The sequence below is a fragment of the Telopea speciosissima genome, chromosome 11 (assembly GCF_018873765.1).
Source record: "Telopea speciosissima isolate NSW1024214 ecotype Mountain lineage chromosome 11, Tspe_v1, whole genome shotgun sequence".
Lineage (NCBI taxonomy): Eukaryota > Viridiplantae > Streptophyta > Magnoliopsida > Proteales > Proteaceae > Telopea > Telopea speciosissima.
The window spans coordinates 4,047,732-4,070,702 of record NC_057926.1 but is presented as its reverse complement, the minus strand read 5'-3'; the positions used below and the strand labels follow the sequence as shown (position 1 = coordinate 4,070,702).

Here is a 22,971-nt window from a genome sequence, read left to right as displayed (position 1 = left end):
GAGAGAGACTGCCAACAGGGAGAGATTCTGATGATGAGAGACAGAGAGAGAATGCTTCCACTTCAAAGCCAGACGTCAATCAAATCACTCAAATCTACAGGAACTATGGTCACTTGGTTCAATCTGAGATCAAAATAAATGCTAGAGATGGAGGACAATTGAAGATGTTGCACCTGTGTCAACACTAGAGGTAAAATGCACAAATTGTCTTAAGTGAAAAATGCCTTAACTAGAGATGGCTTGCTTGAAAAGTGCTGGGAACAACAGGAACAAAACTTTTTGCTCCAAAAAATTTTGAGCTGGAAATTGGTTGGGACATGGAGCCCTCCCAATACATTGCCAAACAAATCACTTTCCATGATGAGAACAAGGCAATACCAGGAAAACTATCCATGTACATTGCCAAACGGGCTTTAAGTTTGTGACTGTTCCTCATTTCCTTGCAATGGTTACACTTGCATGCTATGATCCCTTGCTACTGTAAAAAGTGGATCAGACTAAACTGTTCACATAAATTGGATTAGCCCCAAGTAACCTGAAGTTGTAAGCAGGTTTTGTTGTACCCTCAATTAACCAGAAACATATGATTTGTCTGTGGGTGAGATGTCCTATGTTCAGATCCACTTGTGACAGAAAACAAAAGATTTGACTGCAATCTACATTTTCCCGCGAATACAAGCACACAAACACGTATACAAACAGGTCTCTTGTTTAACCAGAACGTATGGGACAGTAGTCACAACAAACTGATTTCTTGGTATTACAGCTGATCAGATAATGTCATCTATAATAAGATGAAGCTATACAAAAAGCTCTGCAAGAGCTACATAACAAAATCAGAAAGAAAATGTAATGGTGCAATGCCGATTTCTCATTAGACTCATGGTGGTTAATTCTCTTCCTTTCCATTATTAACTTGCATTTATCAATGTTATACAGACTTTAACCACAGATGTCTGACTATAATAAATCATTAAAGAAGAAAGCAAAGCCGCAGCCAGTAAAAACTGAAGACAACTGAAAAAGAAAAGCATGGAACGAAATTAAGCAAAACCAATGGTCTCAAATACATTTCTCTATATCATGCAATTATACAACTCATTGGTGCAATTAGCCAACAGGGAACTCCATGAATTGAGCATGTATACATATCCACGAAATGGAAGTGAGAAGTAGCACCTCTTACATCATCATCATCTACTTTTCATCACCTGTCAATTTTCCGAAGGCGTCTTTGCCACGATTGAAAGGGCGTGTAATCCGCTATTCAACTCCTCTTGCAACAGATTATAAATGAGTCTATGTCGCTTCACCATACTCTTCCCTTCAAACTCCTCTGAAACAACTTTTAAATTAAAATGCGTCTCACCAGCACTTCCTCTAACACCCGCATGCCCAGCGTGTTGATAAGAGATATCTTGGATTTCCAGTTCAACAGGATTAAGCTCTTTGTCCAGTCTCTGCCTTATTCTTTCTCCCCTACTACCCAAACTCGTACTCGAAGAAGTTGAACTCGAAGTAGATTCAGTCTCAGCAATTGAACTTGGATCAGATTTCGATTTCTCAAAACCCACCTCAGGATTCGAATTCCCATCCAAATTTGAATCAGAATTCAAAATTTCAGAATGATCTCTACTACCGGCACCTTCTTCGGCCTCCATGAATACTTGGAGGGCCTTCTTCTGCATTAAATTCAACATGTTCACGAAACCATTATTCCTCGACGGAGTCAAACTCTGCTGAAGCCCAAGCAACTTCACGAAATCAGGCGAAACCTTCAGAATCTCCGAAACGGGTCTGCCAGAAAGCCCTTGAACAAGAAGGGCAGCGAGTCCCTTAGTAAGAACCGAATCAGAATCGGCCTCGAAGTGAACGATCCTGTCTAGGTCGAGGTAAGCTCTAACCCAAACCTGAGAGACACATCCCTGAACCTTGTTCTCGGTGGTCTTGAACTTGGGATCGAGAGGGGAGAGGTTCCGACCATAGAACAAGAGCTGTTCGTATTTGGCTTTGGGTTCCTTGACGGATTGGAAGAGTTTCACAATTTCTTGGAGTTTTGGTGGGAGCTCTTCGATGGATTGAAGAGAAGCAGAGGTAACAGAAGACGACGAAGAAGAAGAGGGGAGCCTAGTAGGTAATCTTTCGACCGAGATTGAGGAGAAAAAGAGGAGTCTCGATGGAATTGTCACTGAAGTAGTTAGGGATTTGGAAATTGGGATGTGGGATTTTAGGAATTGTGGTATTGGGGAGAATAGACGGAACGAAGAGGAAGAGACTGCCATGGTCGAATGGATTTTTATTTTCTCCAAATAGAGGGAGAGAGAGCGCGCTCTAGCACTGGTAAGGGTGTTGGGTATTTCTGACAAAAATAAAAAATATAAAAGATATTTTTATTTTTTTTGGTAGAAATTTTTTTTTAAATAAAAATATAAAAGATGAAAGGTATATATATATTTTTTTTTGGTAGAAATGATAGGTATATATTTGACGGCTTCTAGGGATTAGAAAATAATTCCGACCAAAATTGTTGGTTTGGAATCTTTACCACCTCTTAACTCTTAAGCTATATAAGCCCTTTGACCCAAAAAAAGCTATATAAGTCCATAATTTTTTTTGGGTAAATTATGAAACACCCCCTGAAAATGGAACAAATCTTGAGTCATCCCCTCTTATTTGAAAATACTAAGAACACCCCTGGTTTAGAACCCTATATTACAGATTAGTCCCATTAGTTTTACGTTGTTAACCGATGAAGTCAGCTGGTTAAATTTTTTTTAAACCCTAAACTACCCTTGACCAATGTATAGTTACTATTTTGCCCTTGAAATCTAAAAACCCCCAAATTGATCTTCTTCCTTGTACCACTTTCTTCCTTATATGACATGCAACTCAATGAAAGACTGTATCTCAATTGGAGCTTCTCGAGAAGATTTACGTTGGTCCGTAAAAAAAAAACAGATTTCTTTATTTTTTGTTTTTTGTTTTTCCTCATAGAATTTGCATGGTTTAGGTTAATGAGAATCAATGGTTTTTTTATTTGAATTGGTTAAACAGTGGAGAGTGGAGACGTATCTGACGGAGGCTATGAGAGCTGAGCTATCAGTAAAACTGGACTTGACGGAGAGGTAGTTGCAGATGTGGTTCTATCACCGGAGGGTGAAGGATTGGAAGCCTCCGCCGGTGAAGCGGCAGAGGAAGGATGCTCTGGTGGTGGGGGAGACGAAATGATGACTGTTGAATTGGGGAATGAGCCTGAGTTTGGATCTGGGTCGGGGTCGATTCCGTTTGGACAGACTAAGGTTGGCAAGGTTGTTGTTGCCCAAGCACCATCACCACTGCCGCCGTTGCCATCTCCGAGAGTTACAGAGAGAGAGAGAGAGAGAGAGAGAGAGATGGAGAGTTGGGTTTGAAACCATAGATAGGGTTGACTTGGGCTACAAAGGGACGGGTTAAGGTTAAATATGACATTTCACTTTTTGGTTCGACTTAAGATAACACCGTTAGTGTAGAGGGGGATGGATGAGTATTTTCAAATAAGAGGGGGTGACTTGAGATTCGTTCCATTTTTAGGGGGTGTTTCCTAATTTACCCTTTTTATTTTTTTGTGAAGCTAGAAGCCCATCATTTTTTTAATTTTTTTTTGTTGGGTAGAAAGAAGCCCATAACTTTGCCTCTTATAAAAGTTGGCTTGTAAAAAGTCCACAAGTACTTTACTGAAAAAATGTCCATAAGTAGACTCGAAAATCAATAGTCTTCTCTATTTCAAGTTTTGAAGCATCACATTTTGAGTTCTCTATGTCTATCCATGAGCGTACACACAAGGAAGCAGCATGTTTCTTTTGGGGTGGGACGTCTGAAGGGTCAAAAATCCACTAGATCTCTTTGTATAAATTGAGTCAATCTAAGAACCATGGGGGACTCAACGTTAACGACTTGGCTCTTCATAATAAGGCTCTCATATTGAATGTTCCTTGGAGGCTTTTTCCCTATCCACTCTTTATGGGCTGCCTTTATGGAATCCCTGTATTTTTTCAACTATGATTTTTTGAAAGTGATGATTGGGTAACAACCCATAATTAACCTAGATAAACCCGGAGGGTAGGAAAGTGCTACGGGCCTGCCTTTATTGGAAGCTCATGATCGGCAACCATGTTCATATATGGCATGGCAAATGAATTCCCTCTCTCACTGAGTTTAAGGTCCAACGACCAACCCCTCCTGACTATCTAATTCAATGGGTGTTAGGCCTCATAAATGAAGATAGTTAAAATGAAAGTCGAGCTCCTTGATCAATTCTTTTAGAACCCTCAGATAAGGTTATGATCCTCAAGATTCATCTGCCCTCTTCTCGTCCAAGGACCGCCTGGTTTGGGGAGCGTCTAAGGATGGTAAGTTCTCCGTGAAGACAACTTATCATTTGCAATGTGATATTCACAATAGAAAAGTTGATGAACACCCATCCTCTTCAAGACTAAGAGCTTGGTTGTCCACTCCTCCATCAACATGAAGACAAATTTGGAGATGACACACCATGCCAAAATAAGATCCTTCTTATGGATAGCTTATGCAGTTGGATTAGCCTCGGGTGAGGGCTTTTCCCAACTCCATATTCACATTCTCCCACATTGAATGCAGTATGGTAAGGCCATGGAAACGTCGGACCACATCATCGTTCAGTGTCCATTTGCTCAAGTTGTTTGGCTTGGATGTTCTCTTTCATTTAAAGTTCCACAACAAGCTGATTTTAATTTGTCAAAGTGGATTAGTGAGTGGAGCAAACTTCAGCGGGTAGATAAAACGGCTCGATGGGAAATTAGGAGGTTTGCAATTTTCTAGCTTGGACATTATGGAGGGCTTGTAATGATTTGATGTTCAGCTGAAAGGATTGGGCCCCAAAGGAAGTGATCAAGGAAGCTCACCAAACCAATTCTGAATTCCTCAAAGCCCACCACCAACGTGAGAAGATTACACCGACCCCACCTCAACCATGGACTTCTCTTATCCGACCATTTCTTAAGTGAAATTTGATTAGTCTTGTAATTCAGATCAACGAAGATATGGCATGGGGATTGTTATGCGGGATCATAGAAGCTGACCCATTTTCATAAATCCTGAGGTTCAACACTTTGATTTCATTTCAGTCGGTGAAGCTTGGCCATCCATAGTGGGTTGCTAGAGGTCCTCTCTCTTTGCATCGAGAATATCATGGTGGAATCGGATTGTAAAGAGGCTATCTCTATACTCCAGGATTCTTCAATATTGGCTCTTCTCTCCGTTGATCCCATTGTATCGGATATCTCCCATCTGCCTTTGTACTTTAGAACATGTACCTTTTCCCATATTCCTATAGAGTCTAATGTTTTGCCTGACTCTTTGTAGTAATGTATTCAAAAGATTATAAACTTGACTTCTCTATTGTTGATCACTGCTACTAAAATTCAAAGCATTGATGTATTTGTCACAACCTTCATTGATGCTTATATCACATCCTCCACTATACTCACAGAATCTGAGGAAGATTAGGAAATACCAATTGGGATGAATTGTGCCATAGGTCACTCATCTCCCAAGATAAAATAGCCCTTATTGGCCCTCTAGTCCACGTGCACTTGTTGATGATCAAACCCCTGTCAAGATACCGTGGGGTTGCACTAAACTTTATAAATGAAAAAAGATAAGAAGCAAAAATAGATATAGAGAAATGCATTGAAGTGAAGAGCTAAAGGAGAGGAGTAGAGAGAGAGAGAGAGAGAGAGAGAGTTCGAAATTAGATGAAAATGAGTGTATGGGCACTCCTATTTGTAAAGGTGATGGTGCCCTTCAAGGCAACCCTTTGAAAGGTTATGCCCCTCTAAAGGAAGGGTTTCAATGATGAGGATTTAAACGTATCCAAATCAGTGCCCTAGAGAATTCTCATACATTTGGCCATGCCTTTACGCAGAGACATGTATGTATATCTTTACACAAAGACACTATAAGAAAGAAATCCATCAAATATGTTTTAGAAGTTGGCCAAAGTCCCACGCCAATGACAAAAATAATGTCAAGTAAAAAAAGAAAGGCCCTGCCCACGTAGCCTCACCTATAGTTTAAAATCTCATTTCGTGTCGGTCGAATTTCGAATATTTAGAGTATTTCGGTTGAGTTGAAACGAAATGCAACATCAAATTGAAAAAATGTAATATTTTAGAAATTTCAGTCATCTCATTTCAGAAATCTTGGTAATTTCGGTCTAAAAAATGTACTGTTTCATCAAACTTTTGGTTATTTCGGTCATTTCGTTTCGGTATTTTGGCATTTTACACCCACAAATGGCCAAGCAAAACTCATAAAAAAACTACAATATTTCAACAAAAATTCGACGAAATTCGGTATGGCCAAAATGGTCTTCCGAAATGATATTTAATACTATGGCCTGACTTGATTTGGTACACGCGTCGTGCATGAAAAAGTACCCCAGACTGATAGATAAAAGTCTATTTAGAAAAGAAGACTATAAACTGCTTTGGACGCGTACTAGTTGTCTTAAAGGAGATATGTGCCCTCACACGGCTGGAGCAAATTCACCTTTAGGATTCAACAAATTACAAAAGAATTAACTTAGAATTCTAGACAAATTCTGATTAAGAGAGAGAGAGAGAGAGCTCCAAAAATTTTGTGCAGAATGGCTGAATTGCCTTGGTTTATATAGACCCATTGGCACTCATTCATTGAAAACCCATGCAATGGAATCCTTTCAAAGAAACCCATTCAATGGAACCCATTCATTGGAACTCTTTCAAAGAAACTCATTCAATGGAACCCATTTAAAGAAACCCATTCATTTCATTGGAAACCCATTTAATGGAATCCATTCATTGGAAACCCTTCACTAGAATCCATTCATTGAAAGCCTTTATGGTCATGACTATTCCAAAAATCATGGCCGTTCAAAACTCTCTCCTTTATACCCACTTATTACAATCTATCTAACAATCCCCCACTAGTTTGTAATATCCATCTTAACATCTCTATCTATATAGTTATGTGTATAAGAAGGTTGACTTGGCATTAAACCTTCAATTAGTGTAAGTTTTTTTCAAAGCTTTAAAGAAGAATGTGGTTGACTCAGCATTAAATCAATTCTCCTAAATATTAAAACCAAAAATACCACACGCACAACTATGATCACTTCTATGTCAAAATCTTCAACTTGGTAGCACTTTTTTACGACACTGTGCTCTGTCCTGATTTGATGAACACTTACAAGAATAAATCCTTAATTCTTGTGTAGAAACGACATCATTTCAATGTCCATATAGGCAAGATTATTCTTTCGTATTCTTGTTACTATAGATACTAGCACTTCACATAAACCTCATTAAAACTTCATAGAAGTTATCCTTAACTCGTAACAGTTAACATTGACGATCCATTGGGCTATTAATATCAATGTTTTCACAATCACTTGACAGTATTGGGTTCCTACTATAGGTGATTAGAAGGGTTTCAGGCCTATTTCTTTGGATTTACCTTCTACAAGCTCCCTAGGTAAGGTTTTCGTAAAAGGATCTGCTAAATTACTGTTAGACTCACATATAGTATGATAATTATACCATCTTGAATTAACTGTCTAACATACTCATGTCTTAAGCTTATATGTCTAGACTTTTCGTTATAAATTTGACTATAAGCATTAGACATTGTGGTTTCAATATCGTAGTACAGGAATATAGCTGGCATTGGTTGTGGCTACAACTTTATATCCAGTAATATATTTCTAAGCCATTCTGCTTCTTTTTCTGTTGCCCCCAAAGCTATAAATTCAGACTTCATAGTTGAATGTGAGATACATGTTTGCTTCTTTGAAGCCCAAGATACTGCTCCACCAGCTAGTGTAAAAATCCATCCAGATGTGGACTTATTATCACTTTCACTGGTGATCCAACTAGCATTCGTGTATCCCTCTAACACTGCTGGAAGGTTCCTATAGAACAAACTAAACTTCATAGTCTTCTTAAGATATCTAAAGAATCGATCAATGGCTTTCTAATGGTCCACACTAAGGTTACTAGTGTCACACCCCCATCCCTAAAAGGGATAAAATACAATAAAAGGGGGTATGATTAGGATGACATGTGTCACCCTACACCGCCAGGATCTCGATGCAGTGGCTTGAATCATAGTCAACTCAATACAACTCATATGTACATCAGAGTGCGGGGAAAAATACATTTATAATCAAAGTAAATGTAGATGCAAAAGAATGGAAGCGTTTACAATAATAAAAGCGTTCAAAAGTTTAAGTGACAGATAAATAATATATTACATCATTTCTCAAGAGGTTAAATAAAACTAAGAACAACAGTAATTATTAAAGAGTTTATACCATACAGATGAGGAAAACTTAAAAGGAACAAACAAAATAAGTGTCTCGATCCAAGTGCCTCATTGACATAGTCATGGACTCCACGCCAGCAACACCGAGCATAACATATCCAAGAGAAAGAGTCACAGAGATTTCCACCAAAACATCACCTGCAACGCATCTAAAAGGTTGCGCAAAGAGGGGTAAGCTCCACTGAGTCCAGTGAGGGGATGGGGAACATACAAATAATAACACATAGTCCATGATGCAAGAATTAATTAACAATGTTAGCCACCTAACAAACATGTCTAAGTCACTAGGTTCTTGCTACTGCAACAACTCGGAAAACTCACGGATCACTTATCTTATCACCACGATGCAACCTCAATTGCTACCTTGGGGCTTGCGCCAGTAGAAGCCACTCGCCACTCAGAGGCAAACCCCGATAACCAATGATCATCCCTGACCTGGCATCGTATCACTCCTCAGGCACACAGGGAGCCTTGGTTACCCAACATCTAAACTCCTGTTGGTAAGGGTCGTAGCAAGGAGAACATAACCCTAACCATACTATATGAACTATCGTATCGAGAGGTATTCTGGGTGCATCAACGTCCCATACCATCTAGTACCCGGGTACTAGCATGAACCAGCAAGCATGCGGACTCACGGGGCGGACTCTGGTCTGGGTCCACTCCTGGGTCCACCCTCTGCTGAATCCAAAATTCCCAAGGTTTAAGCTCCCAAACTCAATTTTACTCGGGTTTTAGTCCTCAAAGACTTGGGAAAGGGGTCTTTGGGTCTACTTAGGTCACTATAACCTACTTCTATCAAGGAATTGATGGATCTATGGAATAAACCACCATAATGACCCAACTCTTTTTAGGTTTTCCATTAGAAACCCTAGATTCAAGAGATGGGTTCAATGGAAGGCCATTAGGAGAATCAAAGGTGAGCATTAAGTTCCCCAACAGGTAGGATACTTAAACCATAAACATCCTTGGGTACCAAGTGGAACCCTAGGTCAAAAACCCCCAACTTGAATGGTTCTTCCCCAAACCCAAAAGAAATAAATAAGATAGAGAGAGACCAAAGAGCTTACCTGAGCCAAAAGACAAGAACACCTATAGTTGAGCTCCAAGAGCCCAAAATCTTCCTCCAATCTCCCTCCTTGCTTTCCTTCTCTCCTTTCTTCTTTCCCTTCTCTTCTTCTTTCCTTTCTCCTCTTTTTTTCTTTCCCTTCTTCGATTTAGATAGGTTTGAGAAGTTATGACCATTAATTGGTCATAACCCCTATTTATAGTGGCTTTAATTAAGGGCATGTTTGTTTGGTCCTTAAGTCTCAAAATCCATTTTTTTAGTTTAAGTTAGGTCTTTAGGGCCTATTTTTAAGGCTTAACACAAATAGAATAGAAGAGAGTGGGGTCCACCGTGTTCGGGGATACCACGACGAAAATTGAGACATGGGACAAGTGGGTCCCACAGTGCTTTACCCAAAATAAACCTTACAACAAGTGTGGACTCACCCCCATGGGTCCAGCTTAGGGTTCAGTCCTATAGAAATAGGGTGAACCTAAAGTAATAAACTCCGGGCTTTAGCCTACCTTTCGAGGGTTACGAAAGGAGCACATACACATGATATTTAAGGATTAAATGTTCACCTTCACGTGGTCACATCGCCCATCAGATCGAAATTCTACCCTTTTTATTCCAGTTATCTCCTTGACTGTCATGACCCAAAGTCACAAGTGTTGACAGTTGGCAGCGCCGCAACATCTACAAAAGAAGGTTTGACATGGCCTGAAGAATTAAGGTGTACTTTGGGTGTGGGTATAACAACTAGTGTATTTCAAAAGTTTGCAAACAGTAAAAGCTATATCAGGCCTTGTATAATGCATTACATACATTAGGCTTCTAATTGCACTGGCATACTCAATCTATGCCACAGTCTTGCCTGAATGCTCACTCGTTTTAGAACTTGAATCATAAAGAGAGTTTGCTTCTTTTATGTCCAGATACTTAAATTTCTCTATCATTTTATGAATATAATGTGATTGACATAAAACAAACCCTTCACTATGTTTCTTTACTTTAATCCCTAAAATAGTGTCTAATTCATTTAGATCTTTCATTTTAAACTTTGAAGTAAGATAATTTTTAGTTTCAAGTACACCAATAAGATTAGTTAAAAAATGAGCATATCATCGATATAAAGATAAATAATTGCACCATATTTATCTATAAATTTAAAATATATGCATTTGTTTGCACCGTTATGAATAAAACCATTTGACAAAATTACTGAGTCAAAATTTTCATGTCATTGTTTTGGTGCTTGTTTTAAGTCATAGAGTGACTTAACTGATTTACAAAATTTCTTATTATTTACTGGTAGAACAAAACCCTTGGGTTGTTCCATATAGACTTCGTCGTCTAAATCACCATTTGAAAATACTATTTTGACATCCATTTGATGAACATCCAACTAAGGCAAATAACACATTAATAGATGTTATCCTAGTAACATGTGCATATGTATCAAAATAGTCAATTCCTTCATTTTGTTTAAAACCTTTGGTAACTAGCCTTGCCTTAAATGTTTGGATGGATCTATCTGTATTTAGTTTCTTTCTAAATACCCATTTACAATCTATGGGTTTAGATCCTTAAGGTAAATCAATTAATACCCACGTATTATTTGACATTATGGAATCCATCTCATCATTTATAGCCTCTCTCCAGAAAGCTGAATCCCTTGAAGACATAGCCTCACTATATATCTTAGGATTATCTTCTAAACTAAATACTATTGGTATTTCATTAAGAACAATTTCCCTATTCCCTTTCCATAAGAAAAGTAAGAGCTTGTGACGAAATAAAATCTAGACCTAAGTCCTTTTCTTTTATAACTCTTTGAGTTCTCTTAGGTTCACTAATCACACTAGAACCTTTTTTCAAACTAAGAGATGTTTAAATTTCAGTGTTAGTTTGATCACTAGAATCAGAAGTTGGTGTTTGAATAGAAACTTCTTCAAATTTTGATTCATTAATGAATTTATTCTCGATAAATTCTACACCTCTTGATTCAACAATTACGTTAGAATCTAGGTCTAAAAATCTGTATGCTTTTGAATTTTCAGCATATCTTACGAACACACTCTTAAGTACTCTAAGTACTAATTTTGTTCTTTTAAGATCTGGTGCTCTATAAAAAGCTAAACACCTCCACAGTTAAAAAAAAAAATCAATGTTAGGTTTTTTTCTTTTCCATAACTCATATGGACTAGTTTGTATTTTCTTATAAGGAATCCTATTATGTATATGACAAGCAGTTAATAATGCCTCACCCCACAAGTTATTTGGCAATATAACACTTGATAACATAGCATTTACCATATCAACAAGTGTCATATTCTTCCTTTCATCTATGCCATTTTGCTGAGGTGTATATGATGCAGTATTTTAGTGTATTATTCCTTGTTCTTCACAAAATGCAAAAAAATCATTGGGCAAATATTATCCACTTCTATCACTTCTAAGGATTTTAATTATTTTATCATTTTTTATTTTCTACTTTTGCTTTATACCTTTTAAACATGTCAAAAGCTTCATCTTTAGTTCTCAATAAAAATACATGTAAAAATCTTGTATAATCATCTATAAAGGTTATAAAGTATATTTTTCCTCCTCTAGTTAAGAGGCCATTAATTTCACAAATATCAGAATGTATTAATTCCAATATTTGTGAAATTCTCTCAATATTTGAAAAAAACTTCTTAACAATTTTTGATTGAACATAGACTTCACACTTATTTTTATTTTCATGCTTATAAGAGATTAAGCCTTGTTTTGACATATTTTTCATGTATTTAAGATTCAAGTGTCCTAAATGAGCATGCCATAAATCAGAAGAACAATCAATCAAGTAAGCATAACTATAAACCATTTTATTAATACTGAGCTTGAACATCTCATCACATGAATAACATTTTCCCACAAAGATACCCTTCTATTTTTTTTGTTTTGATAATGGAATCAGTAATCGTTTAAAACGTGTATATTGCCCCCTTTTTTTTTGTCCCGTTATTGAAAAACTAACTGTTTAAAACACATACCGTCTATGTTCTTTTTATTTTTTTAACCATTTTTTAAATATTTGATAGTCCTGTTTAATTTTTAAGGTGTTTAATTTTTAAGGTGTTTCAATCGCATTGTTCCATTTTTTTTTTTTTTTTGGATAAAGGTTCCAAAAATATTTTTTGCCATCCTATTTTAACTAACTATGGTCATAACTGACATGTGCATATTGGTATATTTCTTCAATTTGTAAATCCGGAGGAGTTGTTTGAGAATAAAAAATTCCTTCAAATTCTGTTCATTTTCTTCCATTTCTTTTCTTCAACTTCTTTTGTTTGTCTTGAGAAGGTTTAATGGGCTCTAGATTTATTTGGGTCAGATGTTTTTATTTTTTTAAGATATATGACCTTAAATTTTTTATTGATTTCTCTAATGATATTATTTTGTTGTGAAAATTTCTTGACCATATCATCAGATGACTCAAAAGGTTTGAATAGTGATGTATTCGTTCATTTTTCCTTGATATCATTATGAAATATGTTAACTTAAAATTTTTATTGATTTCTTTAATGATATTATTATGAAATATAGAATTCCTTAAACATATCATTAGATGACCCAGAATGATGTGTGATTCTACTGTTCTAGTTGGTCACCTCTTGTTTGTAGGTATTGATTAGTATAATTATTTGGACTAAGTTTTCTTCCATTGCGCAGTGAAGGTTCAACCACCATCATAGGGTTCACAAAACGCTTTAGGGTTTTAGTATGTTCCCCAAGAGACACTCCCGATACCCTTGTGTGTATTTAAAGCTGCCACGGTGAATGGGTTCCCAACCACTGTTGTTGAAGGAAAACTCAGTCCTAATTAATTTTATTTCATAAGAATCTTAAATATCTTTGGCTTTAGCTCCAGACTTGTCATCCAAATGAACTTAGAAGGGAGAGGTCGTGACTTTCGCTAGTGTGTAATTTGATTTATTCTAAAGGAGGATGAATTGCTTCTATAATTTTGTTTGTTATAGTAGTCCAGATTTTATTTTGCATAGTTAGAGTAATTAAGTCTAAGGGGTGTAATTTTGGATTTTTTAACTAATCAAGAAATTTTATATTTTTGGTAAAACATTTGTATAACTTTAAACCAAGTTTCTCTGATTCAATCATATTGATATTTCTTCTAATAATTAGTAGAGAAGTTTTGTCTTTTAATTTCATTTTCTTCAGAATAAAAGTCCTTTTAAGAAACTCATAATCCATTATATGAACGTTTAATTGTAGTTCATTCAGAGAATAAGTTGGGGAATAACAAAGTGTATTTTATTAGTTTAAATTAAATTTTTTTTGGGGGTGAGATCATCATTTTACTTAGACTACGAAATTCGACACATGCCTAATGTAGACAATATATTGTAGGGAAATTTACGAAACATCCCTTGAAAATGGGTCGAAACTCGGATCACCCCCTGAAATTTGAAAATACTCAGATCACCCCCTCTACACTAACAGTGTTAGTATGTTGTTAGTTATTGGTGTAAAAAGACTATTTTACCCTTGTACTAAATCATTAGAATTAAATTTACAATACTGCCCTTTCCTTCATCTTCAACCTAAGATACCCCACCCCTTCCCTGCAACTCCGCTGGCAGCACCGTCGCCACCGCCGCTGCCGCTATTACTGCTTCTCTTTACTTAGGGTTTCAATAACCCCGCGACTTAGCAATAACCCTGCAAAGAGAAGCTGAAAAGAAACCTTTAAACACAGATCTCCTCTACTTCCTCTCTGCATTTCTTCTTCTTCTTCTAGGGCTAAAAGACAGGAAAGGGCTAAAAACAAAAACAAATTTAGGTGTAATCGATAAAAACTACAATATAAAAAAATAAATCTAGAGTGGGATCTATAATAGAACCCAAAAACCTTCCTGTTGTTACTAATTGAACCCCCATCTGCATACTGTACAAATTGAGCCTTTTGCTCTGCTCTGCTTTTCCAAGATGGGGGAAATGAAAAGAGGAAATATGTGGTTCAGGGGGAAAATCACTTGCAATCATGTTAGGAGCTTGCTTCCTGGAAGAAACTAAGGGATGCGGTAAATAATTCACAAAGCACTGCTGATCCACAAACCCACTAACCCATTGAAAAGCTTCATCTGAACGAAAAGAGGAAATATTATTTTCTCCGTTCCACTTTCGTTTTTAAACTTTTTTTTTTTAAGGGTTTGGTTGTTTGTGGGTTTCGCATCTTCACCGGCAATTGCACGGAACTTCTTAGATTTTCTTAAGTTTTAACCTCAAACCCATGTTGGACGATGATGCTAATACGAATTGGAGCAAAGCCGTTGCATTTTTTTTGGCGGTGGGTGATTGCGGTGGATGATGGCGGGACTGTGGTGATGTACAGTGGCTGGGGTGAGGGGTTGGATGGCAGATCAAAAAAAGCTCTTATGTTGCTGCTGCGAAGAGGGTTTGATTGGTGGCAGCCATGGCGGTGGAAGAGGATCGACGACTGCAGTGGTGGCGATGATGGTGGTGCTGGCGGAAGAAGAAGAAGAAAAGCAAATAGGAAGAAGAGGAAATTCGTTGTCTTTCTTCAGTCCGGCGAACTTCAGTTTTGGAGTTGCAGGTCATTTGGGAAGAGAGTGAAGAACGAAGAAGAAAACATTAGACTTTGGGGGGGTTTTCTCTGCAACGGTAATATTGTAACTTTACATTATACAAGGGTAGTTTAGGTTTTAAAAATTATTTAAGTGACTGAGTATTGGGCTCTATTCCAGGGGGTAATCTGAGTATTTTCAAATTTCAGGAGGTGATCCGAGTTTCGACCCATTTTCAGGGGGTGTTTCGTAAATTTTCCTATATTGTATTGTTAGAATTTCAATATCACTGAAGCTTGGCCTGAGGCTTGTACTTGAGTTTGAGTCCCCTCCAGCACAATTGGATCTCCAGCAAAGGCACCCCCTCAGGTAGGGGTGGCAAATAGTCGGTTCGGCATGGTTTCTGTCCGGCTGAATCGGTTTCAATCTCAGAATATTTGAGACCAAAACCAAACAGTTAAGAAACTTTGTTTTTTCGATCAGTTTTGGTTTCAGTTTCGATTTGCTTCGATTTGTTTCGATTTGCTTTGATTTTTCAATATCGATTTGAACTACAAAGAAATCTTACATTTATAACTTGTAATGAGGAATGATTGATAAGAATGCTTCCATTCACCTTCCCCAAGTCAAACAAGTAAACAATCATGAATAAGAATATTAATTTGATGTAAGTACGGCATACTTTGTTAAACTCATGAACCCCCTGTTAATTGGAATTTATTTACCCCTCGTTTTTTCCTTGCATAATATAAAAACAATAACCCTGAGTTTAACCCCAATTTACCAGTCCTTCTCTCTTCGGGTAGGTCGATATTGTTGTTTGACGGTTTGTTCGATTTGGGTTGTCATACATACATACATGATACATCCGAGCTCTACCTTCGTTTACAGATTATTCTCATGTTTTCCTCTTTTTGATAAACAACGAGAAGGGAGTAAGGGACTCTCTTCTGAAGTCGCTTGGACATTTTTGCCGCGGTTTTGATGACGATTGGGTGTTTGTGTTGCCCTTCCCGTGAGACAAGAGATCAAACAGGAGATCGATGCTCTCATCTCTTCCCTTGTCTCCCTGATCCTGGTAACGCTTTTCCCTTTGTTTCCCTGACATGGGTGGATTTTGATGTTGTCCATCTCTTTGAATTTTTGATTATTATTATTATTATTATTTTTTTTTGTAATGAGTTGTCTGTGGGTTTCAGCTCGGCGATCTTCATGGGGTCTCAAAGTGGCTTTGGTGATGCTTCATATCGTATATGTTGGTGTTATCTTTTTATTTGATAGAGATTTGATAGAGAAAACAAGAAAAGAACCATGGTACTTGTTCTCCATCTCTCTCTCTCTCTCTCTCTCTTTTCAAAATTGAAATTATTTTCTTCGTTGTTAGCTGAATGACATTTTCTTCTATTTCTCTCTATATATTTTTTAAAATTTTCCTTTTTACTTTTTTTTATGAGGCAGACCAGTGGGTTATACCCTGTGAAAGGAAGTAAAACTAAAGTTTAATGTTTTCTAATAATTACAATAAAGCCTTCTTGTTTAATGCTTTATAGTTGACTATGCCAAATCTTAAATCCTAGACCTTCATTAGGTTATCAGTTATGTGATTTGGCATCGATTAGAAGCCCTCTATAAAAAATGCTCTTACTTAATTCAACAGAGTTCTTTACTTTCCTGTTTTGACTTTTCAATTAGAGAAGGTTAATGTGGAAGTAAGAATTTGTCAAGTATCATGTACTGACTAATTTATTGCAATGCAATTTTAAGAATTTGATGGAATCTCTGGTTATGTTTCTATAATTGAGTTTGCCCTCTAGAATTGACTTACTCTATTCATGGTTATTATTTATAAGGTGCTCTACAAAACTTTAACATCTTACATATCACTTGTTGGGGTGTGGAGAGAAACACACACACAAAAAAACCTTTTTTTGTTCAAAGCATTAACTCAATTGTTTGATGCATAGTTATCAAGGCGTCGCCTAGTCGTCCAGGCTCCTTGATCGCCTTGGGTTCCTAGGCGGGTGCCTTACCACCTTGTTGGTGTCGCCTTGATTTTGGACCCTCTCCAATGCCTTGGTCACCTTGCTGCCTTGATAACTATGGCTTAGTGTCAGCACTAGTAGAAAGAAAAGAAAAAAAAAAACCTCGTTAGTAATTAGATTTATATTTTTCCGCGCCACTTTGTCTAGGGTATGGGTCATTGCTTGGAGCAATGGTAAAAAGTTTGGGATTCCAGTGCAAATGCCCGGTTCGAGTCTTGAGAGTAGCCGCTTTGTGCAAAAAATGCCAAAGGTTAAGACTGTCTCCAAACTCACCCATCCTACGACCCTGCATAGGCGAGACCAGATTGGGTAATGGCTCTTTACTGTGTCTAGGGCAACGAGTTTTTAGGGTTAGTTTTGGTCTGAAGGCAATTGTTTGCTCCCAATGGAAGTTCCAAGTAGAATATGTGTGTGCATAGAAGGGAGAGAGCGAGAGACGGTTAGGAAAGGGCTACCTGCCGCCAGGCAGAAACCCTGAAGCAGAGTGGTGTCGCTTGAAAAGGGCTATTGAACTTTGGTTTGGAAGCATGGTGGATTGTTACGGGTCCATATCAGTCATATGGGGGGGGGGGGGCTGATTCCATGTCAATTACTGAAGTGATTGGTGTGGGATGATATGGTCTTGGTTTAGAGAGAGAGAGTGAACAGTTGAACTTTGGGTCACTAACAGCACTTGAACTTAGGGTCACTAACAATAAGAGCAGCAAAGAATAGCAACAGCTGCACTTCAATTCCCAAAAACCTATTTGAGGTAACTATCTCTTGCTTTCGATGTCTTCTCTTGCTCTTCTAATGGCTTATAATTCTTTGAAACTTAGTAAATCTTGACTTTCTAATCCCCTTATTACAGAGTGTAGAAGATAGCCAAACCTATCCTAATTACTTAAACCGGCTTCAAGTCTCACTTTCTTACTTTGGAATCAAAGACCTCACGTAATACGTTGACTCCCTCTACAAATAGAATAAAACCTCTTTGAGTGTATCTCAAATAGAGAAGAAATAGAAACTCTACAATAGACCCTAGATAAAGCTCTTGATTCATTTAAACTTGTAAAGTGGAAATTCTGTTAGAGTATGTAATGGGGTTTCTAGCCTCCTAACAGAAAAGGGTTGTTAGAAAACCAGAAATTTAAGGATCTCAGGGAATAGAATGTAGATGGTGGACTCCCAACTTGGATCGAGTGTAGATGATGTTAAGGGGATGCTGCTCCAAATTTGGTTCAGTTCTGATTGCCTGATGTGGAGATATCAGTGAAATACCAAAATAGAAGGTTATGGAAAACCCTCCAAATAGTGCTGGACTTGAACTCCTGTGCAGATCGAGTGAAGAAGGAGTGGAGATAACCCTCTGCTGAAAGTCTCAGCCAATTGTATCAGTTGAATGGTGAGATATGAGAGATTTCCCAAATTAGAAGATTATGGCCTACAGGCCTAGCCAGCTGGCAGAATTCTCTCAAACTGGGGTTGAGTGGAGGAGGCAGTGGGAAGGTTGTGTGCTCCAAAAATCAACTAAAAGTGATGGTTGCTTGTTGAGTTATGACCGCCACAAGTCACAGGCTCACAACACCAAATCTGGGATTGCAGGGGCAGCAGCACAGTGGCTTGATCTCCTTAACCGAAGAGCAGCAGCAGCACTGGAGCAGTAGCAGTAGCACTCGAATGGTCTTCTCAATGGTTGGGCAGTCACAATATCACAGCAGAACACAGAGATAGATGGAGAAGATAGAAAATAGAAGGTTGAGGGATAGATGGATTAGGCTCTCACAGCCAGGCTCCTTCAACCCTTCAAGTCTCACACACAACTTGAGAGAGAATCATACTTGCAGCAAAGCAAATCTTCATTCAACTATGTAAATCGTGGGGGAGGCATTAACAGCCTTTACAATATAAAGAGGGCTATGCTTGCACCTCAAGTAAGAAGAGAAGTAGAAACTTAACATAATAATAAGTTGCAACATGAAAATAGAAACTACTCTAATTAACTAGGACTGAAATAAAATAGAAACATAATAAAATCTTCTAAATCTTCTGAAGTCTTCAAATCTCCTTGTAGGACCCACTTGGATGACTTAATTGTTGCAGCCAAAATCTCCAGCCTGTGGTCCCCATCCGTTCAACTTATTAGCTTTAGAAGAATGACAAAACTGCCCTTCACTTAAGGACTTGAATCACTAATACTTAAAAGCCTAATCTGCCCCCACAATTCTTCAAGGAATATTCTCACCAAGCCAAAAATAAGGGGCGGTGACACTGTTCACGTGAACAGTGTTTTGGCCTCTTTTTCTTCATGTATTGTCCTACATCAATGGGATAGACTACCAAGAAACTTTTGCACCCGTGGAAAAGATGAACTCAGTCAGAGCTTTGCTGTCCTGTGCTGCCAATTTGGGATGGAACTTGCAACAACTGGATGTCAAGAATGCCTTCTTAAATGGAGATCTTGAAGAAGAGGTCTATATGGATTTGCCTCCCAGATTTGATTCCACCTCCATGGCTGGCCGAGTATGCAGATTATAGAAGTTCCTTTATGGACTCAAACAATCCCCTAGGGCTTGTTTTGGCTGGTTTTTGAAAGCCATGAAGAAGTTTGGGTATCAACAAAGCCAAGCCGATCATACTCTGTTTGTGAAACGGAGTGGTTCTCAAATCACAGCTCTTGTTGTGTATGTAGGTGGCATCGTGATCACTGGGAACAATGGTACTGAGATCTCTCACCTAAAAAATTTGCTGGCCACTGAGTTTGAAACCAAGGATCTAGGACCTCTCCGGTATTTTCTTGGGATTGAAGTTGCAAGGTCTGATAAAGGAATTTTCATTTCCCAACGAAAATATGTCCTTGACCTCCGTTGTGAAACAGGTTTGCTTGGTTGTAAGCCTGCGGATTCCTCTATTGAGGTTAACCATCAGCTATGTAGTGCCGTAGGTGATCCAATTGATAGGGAGCAGGACCAGAGACTTGTTGGTCGGTTGATCTATCTGTCCCATACCAGACCTGACATTGCCTATGTTGTGGGCATTGTTAGTCGGTTTCTTCATGACCCCAGGACATCCCACCTTGATGTAGTGCATTGAATTTCGAGGTACCTGAAGTCTGCCCCTGGGAAAGGAATTCTTTTCTCCAACAATGGGAACCTGAGGCTAGAGGCTTTTACTGATGCCGATTGGGCTGGATCCATTGATGATAGGAGGTCTACCTCTGGGTATTGTTCATTCCTTGGAGGTAACCTGGTCACACGGCACAGTAAGAAACAATCCGTTGTATCATGATCTAGTTCAGAGGCGGAGTATCAAGCTATGGCTTAGGGCATTTGTGAACTAATGTGGCTTCAAGGGTTGTTGAGTGATTTGGGTGTTATTTCTGAAGCTCCCAATGCGTCTCTACTGCGACAACAAAGCTGCTATCAGCATTAGCCATAACCCATTTCAGCATGACAGGATAAAGCACATTGAGATTGATCGGCACTTCATCAAAGAAAAGTTAGAGCAAGGACTTATTTGTATTCATTTTGTCAGTTCTGTTAATCAGTTGGCGATGTGTTCATAAGGGTGTTAAATTGTAAAGTGTTTCACCCACTGGTCTCCAAGTTGGGCATGCATGATATCTTTGCACCAATTGAGGGGGAGTGTTGAGATCCATGGGATTAGCATCTTATCACTTTACATTAGGGTTTTATACTATTTTTTCTTTTTCCCTTTTTACCCTCTTGGGTTGTAATCTCATTATAAATAAAGAGGACCTCTCATTAGTGACAAGTCACACCGTTCTCTCAACTTTGATTCCGAACTACCAATCTTGAAACTGATGCAAAGGCTGAAACTGCTACCTGAAGCATACGTGCAATGCCTGAAGATCAACTCACAACTTCCCACGCCGATATCGGATTGATATGATTAAAAAATTGTTGGAAAGCTAACTCAGAGATTTACATGTCTCATGTTTTGAGCTCTTACAAATTCCAACTATAGGACAACTCAAAAATCCCCAAAGCTGCTGTACAGTGAAGTGAACAGAACTGGGCATCATGTACGGCATCTGCATTCAAGATCATAGCTCCCTCAGTCGAGCTCAGATTGACTAGATTCTTGAGGCATTATGAAGCCTGCTCATAGGACTAAAGTCTTTTAGTTTTGGGCTTCAACAAAATCCTTGTAAAGGACATCTCAAAGCACCTGTGAAGATACTGCTCCAACACAAACTTGCAGTTTTCCTCTCTTAACTGCATAGTTCACTTTTGGCAATACCACTTCACCTTTGGCAGCACACCTCATGTACTCTAGGGCGTATAACTGCTACCTCACCAAGCCAAACACAACAAGCCTCGCATCACATTCTCAACTATTGTCACATCATCAACAACACATCTACATAGCTGCTGCCCACTGCATTGGCAACTGTATATGATGCTCATGAGGATTGTGCAACTGCTACGTGGTACCCTGGTCTTCCAGCCTAGCTGACCAAATTCACGCCATCAACAATGCTTTGTCTGTCAACCAAGCTCAACTATGTCAGCCCATACAATCAGCTTTACTCTGCTCTTCCATAGTAATTTTCCTTTGTGCCCAGAAGCTTACAGCTGGCCAACACCTTCATCAAGCTTACCTCGCACTGGTAAACCTTTCAATGCTCTTTCATGCTTGGCCAACTCACTGCACTGCTTGCTCAGTCAAATTTATGAACGCTCTGCTCTTGACTGAGTGTATTGACAAGAATTACAACACTGACACAATGCATCTTGTGTTCAACACTTGGATCTATCATCTACAACAATGATGTGATATTTGGAGGCTAGAATAATCAATGCACTTTTATATTTAAGGGTAACACATACTGTTCAACTCTGTTAATGTCCTAGCAGAGAAAGTACGACATGATACTATAGCCAACACCAAGCTTGTGAAGAAGCACGAAATGAAAGAAGCAGCTAAAGAAAAGGAGCCTGAAGTCGAAGATAAAGCTGAAGTGATCACCGTGACCTGTGATGATAAAGAAGAGACAATGCTTGAAGCTGTAAAGATAGAAAATCAACGGGTAGAAGATTCTATTGAAGAGGTGATGAGGACATCACTCAAGGATTTATGCAGCCACATGTTACTTCATTATGGATAAATGACCAGCATTATGTGTGTGAATTAATGGAGAAAAAGAACAAGAAGAAGAAAAACCGAGAGAGAGAAGAGGAGCAGAGAATATGTAACTTTGGGGAGTCACACGATATGTGTAACTCTCCTCTAAACCTCAAATATATTTATTCACTTAAGGGCAAAACAGGAAACAAATAAAAAATAAAAGAAATAACTTAAACAACTCAAAGTACTAATCTACCCTCCTCACACCTCTCTCGGTATTAGCTCTTTGCGCTAATACCAAGCTCACGATAACACTCCCCCTCAAGCTGGAGCATAGATGTCAATCATGCCCAGCTTGTTACAAATATAATCCACTCTTGCACTTCCCAAAGACTTTGTGAACACATCTGCAAGTTGTTCTCCTGTACGGACATGGCCAGGAGAAATTAAACCTTATTGTAACTTTTCTCGAACGAAATGACAGTCAACCTCAATGTGTTTTGTCCTTTCATGAAACACCGGATTTGAAGCAATATGGACAGCAGCTTGATTATCACACCACAGTTTCATTGGAGCACCATCAACAAAGCCAAGTTCAGTCATTAATTGTTTTACCCACATCAACTCACAGGTGACATGTGCCATAGCCCTGTACTCTGACTCTGCACTGGAGTGAGCAACAACTGTCTGTTTCTTACTCTTCCAGGACACCAAATTTCCACCAACAAATACACAGTAACTTGTAGTGGATCGCCTATCAACTGGAGATCCAGCCCAGTCAACATCTGAAAAACCTACTATCCGCCCATGACCATGATCACTGTAGAGAAGACCACGTCCAGGA

General features: G+C 38.5%; 2 protein-coding genes and 1 long non-coding RNA gene across 3 annotated transcripts in view; 1 reads left to right on the top strand and 2 right to left on the bottom strand.

Annotated features, from left to right (window-relative positions):
- Positions 1–514: 514 nt before the first annotated feature.
- Positions 515–22,858, bottom strand: LOC122645966. The gene is made up of 3 exons (XR_006330543.1): positions 22,837–22,858; positions 17,114–17,118; positions 515–656 (listed from the first exon to the last, which is right to left on the bottom strand). It is a non-coding gene; the product is annotated as an uncharacterized LOC122645966 (long non-coding RNA).
- LOC122645964 (sufE-like protein 1, chloroplastic/mitochondrial) lies at positions 1,044–2,319 on the bottom strand. The gene has a single exon (XM_043839392.1). The coding sequence runs from the start codon at positions 2,280–2,282 to the stop codon at positions 1,215–1,217; it is 1,068 nt and encodes a 355-aa protein (XP_043695327.1). The 5' UTR covers positions 2,283–2,319; the 3' UTR covers positions 1,044–1,214.
- The window catches only part of LOC122645965 (protein S-acyltransferase 10), a 63,429-nt gene continuing 56,270 nt past the window's right edge, over positions 15,813–22,971 (top strand). The window contains exons 1-2 of the mRNA XM_043839393.1: positions 15,813–16,093; positions 16,215–16,329. Coding sequence (XP_043695328.1) covers positions 16,000–16,093; positions 16,215–16,329 — 209 coding nt within the window. The 5' untranslated portion in view covers positions 15,813–15,999. The remainder of the gene's footprint in view (positions 16,094–16,214; positions 16,330–22,971) is intronic.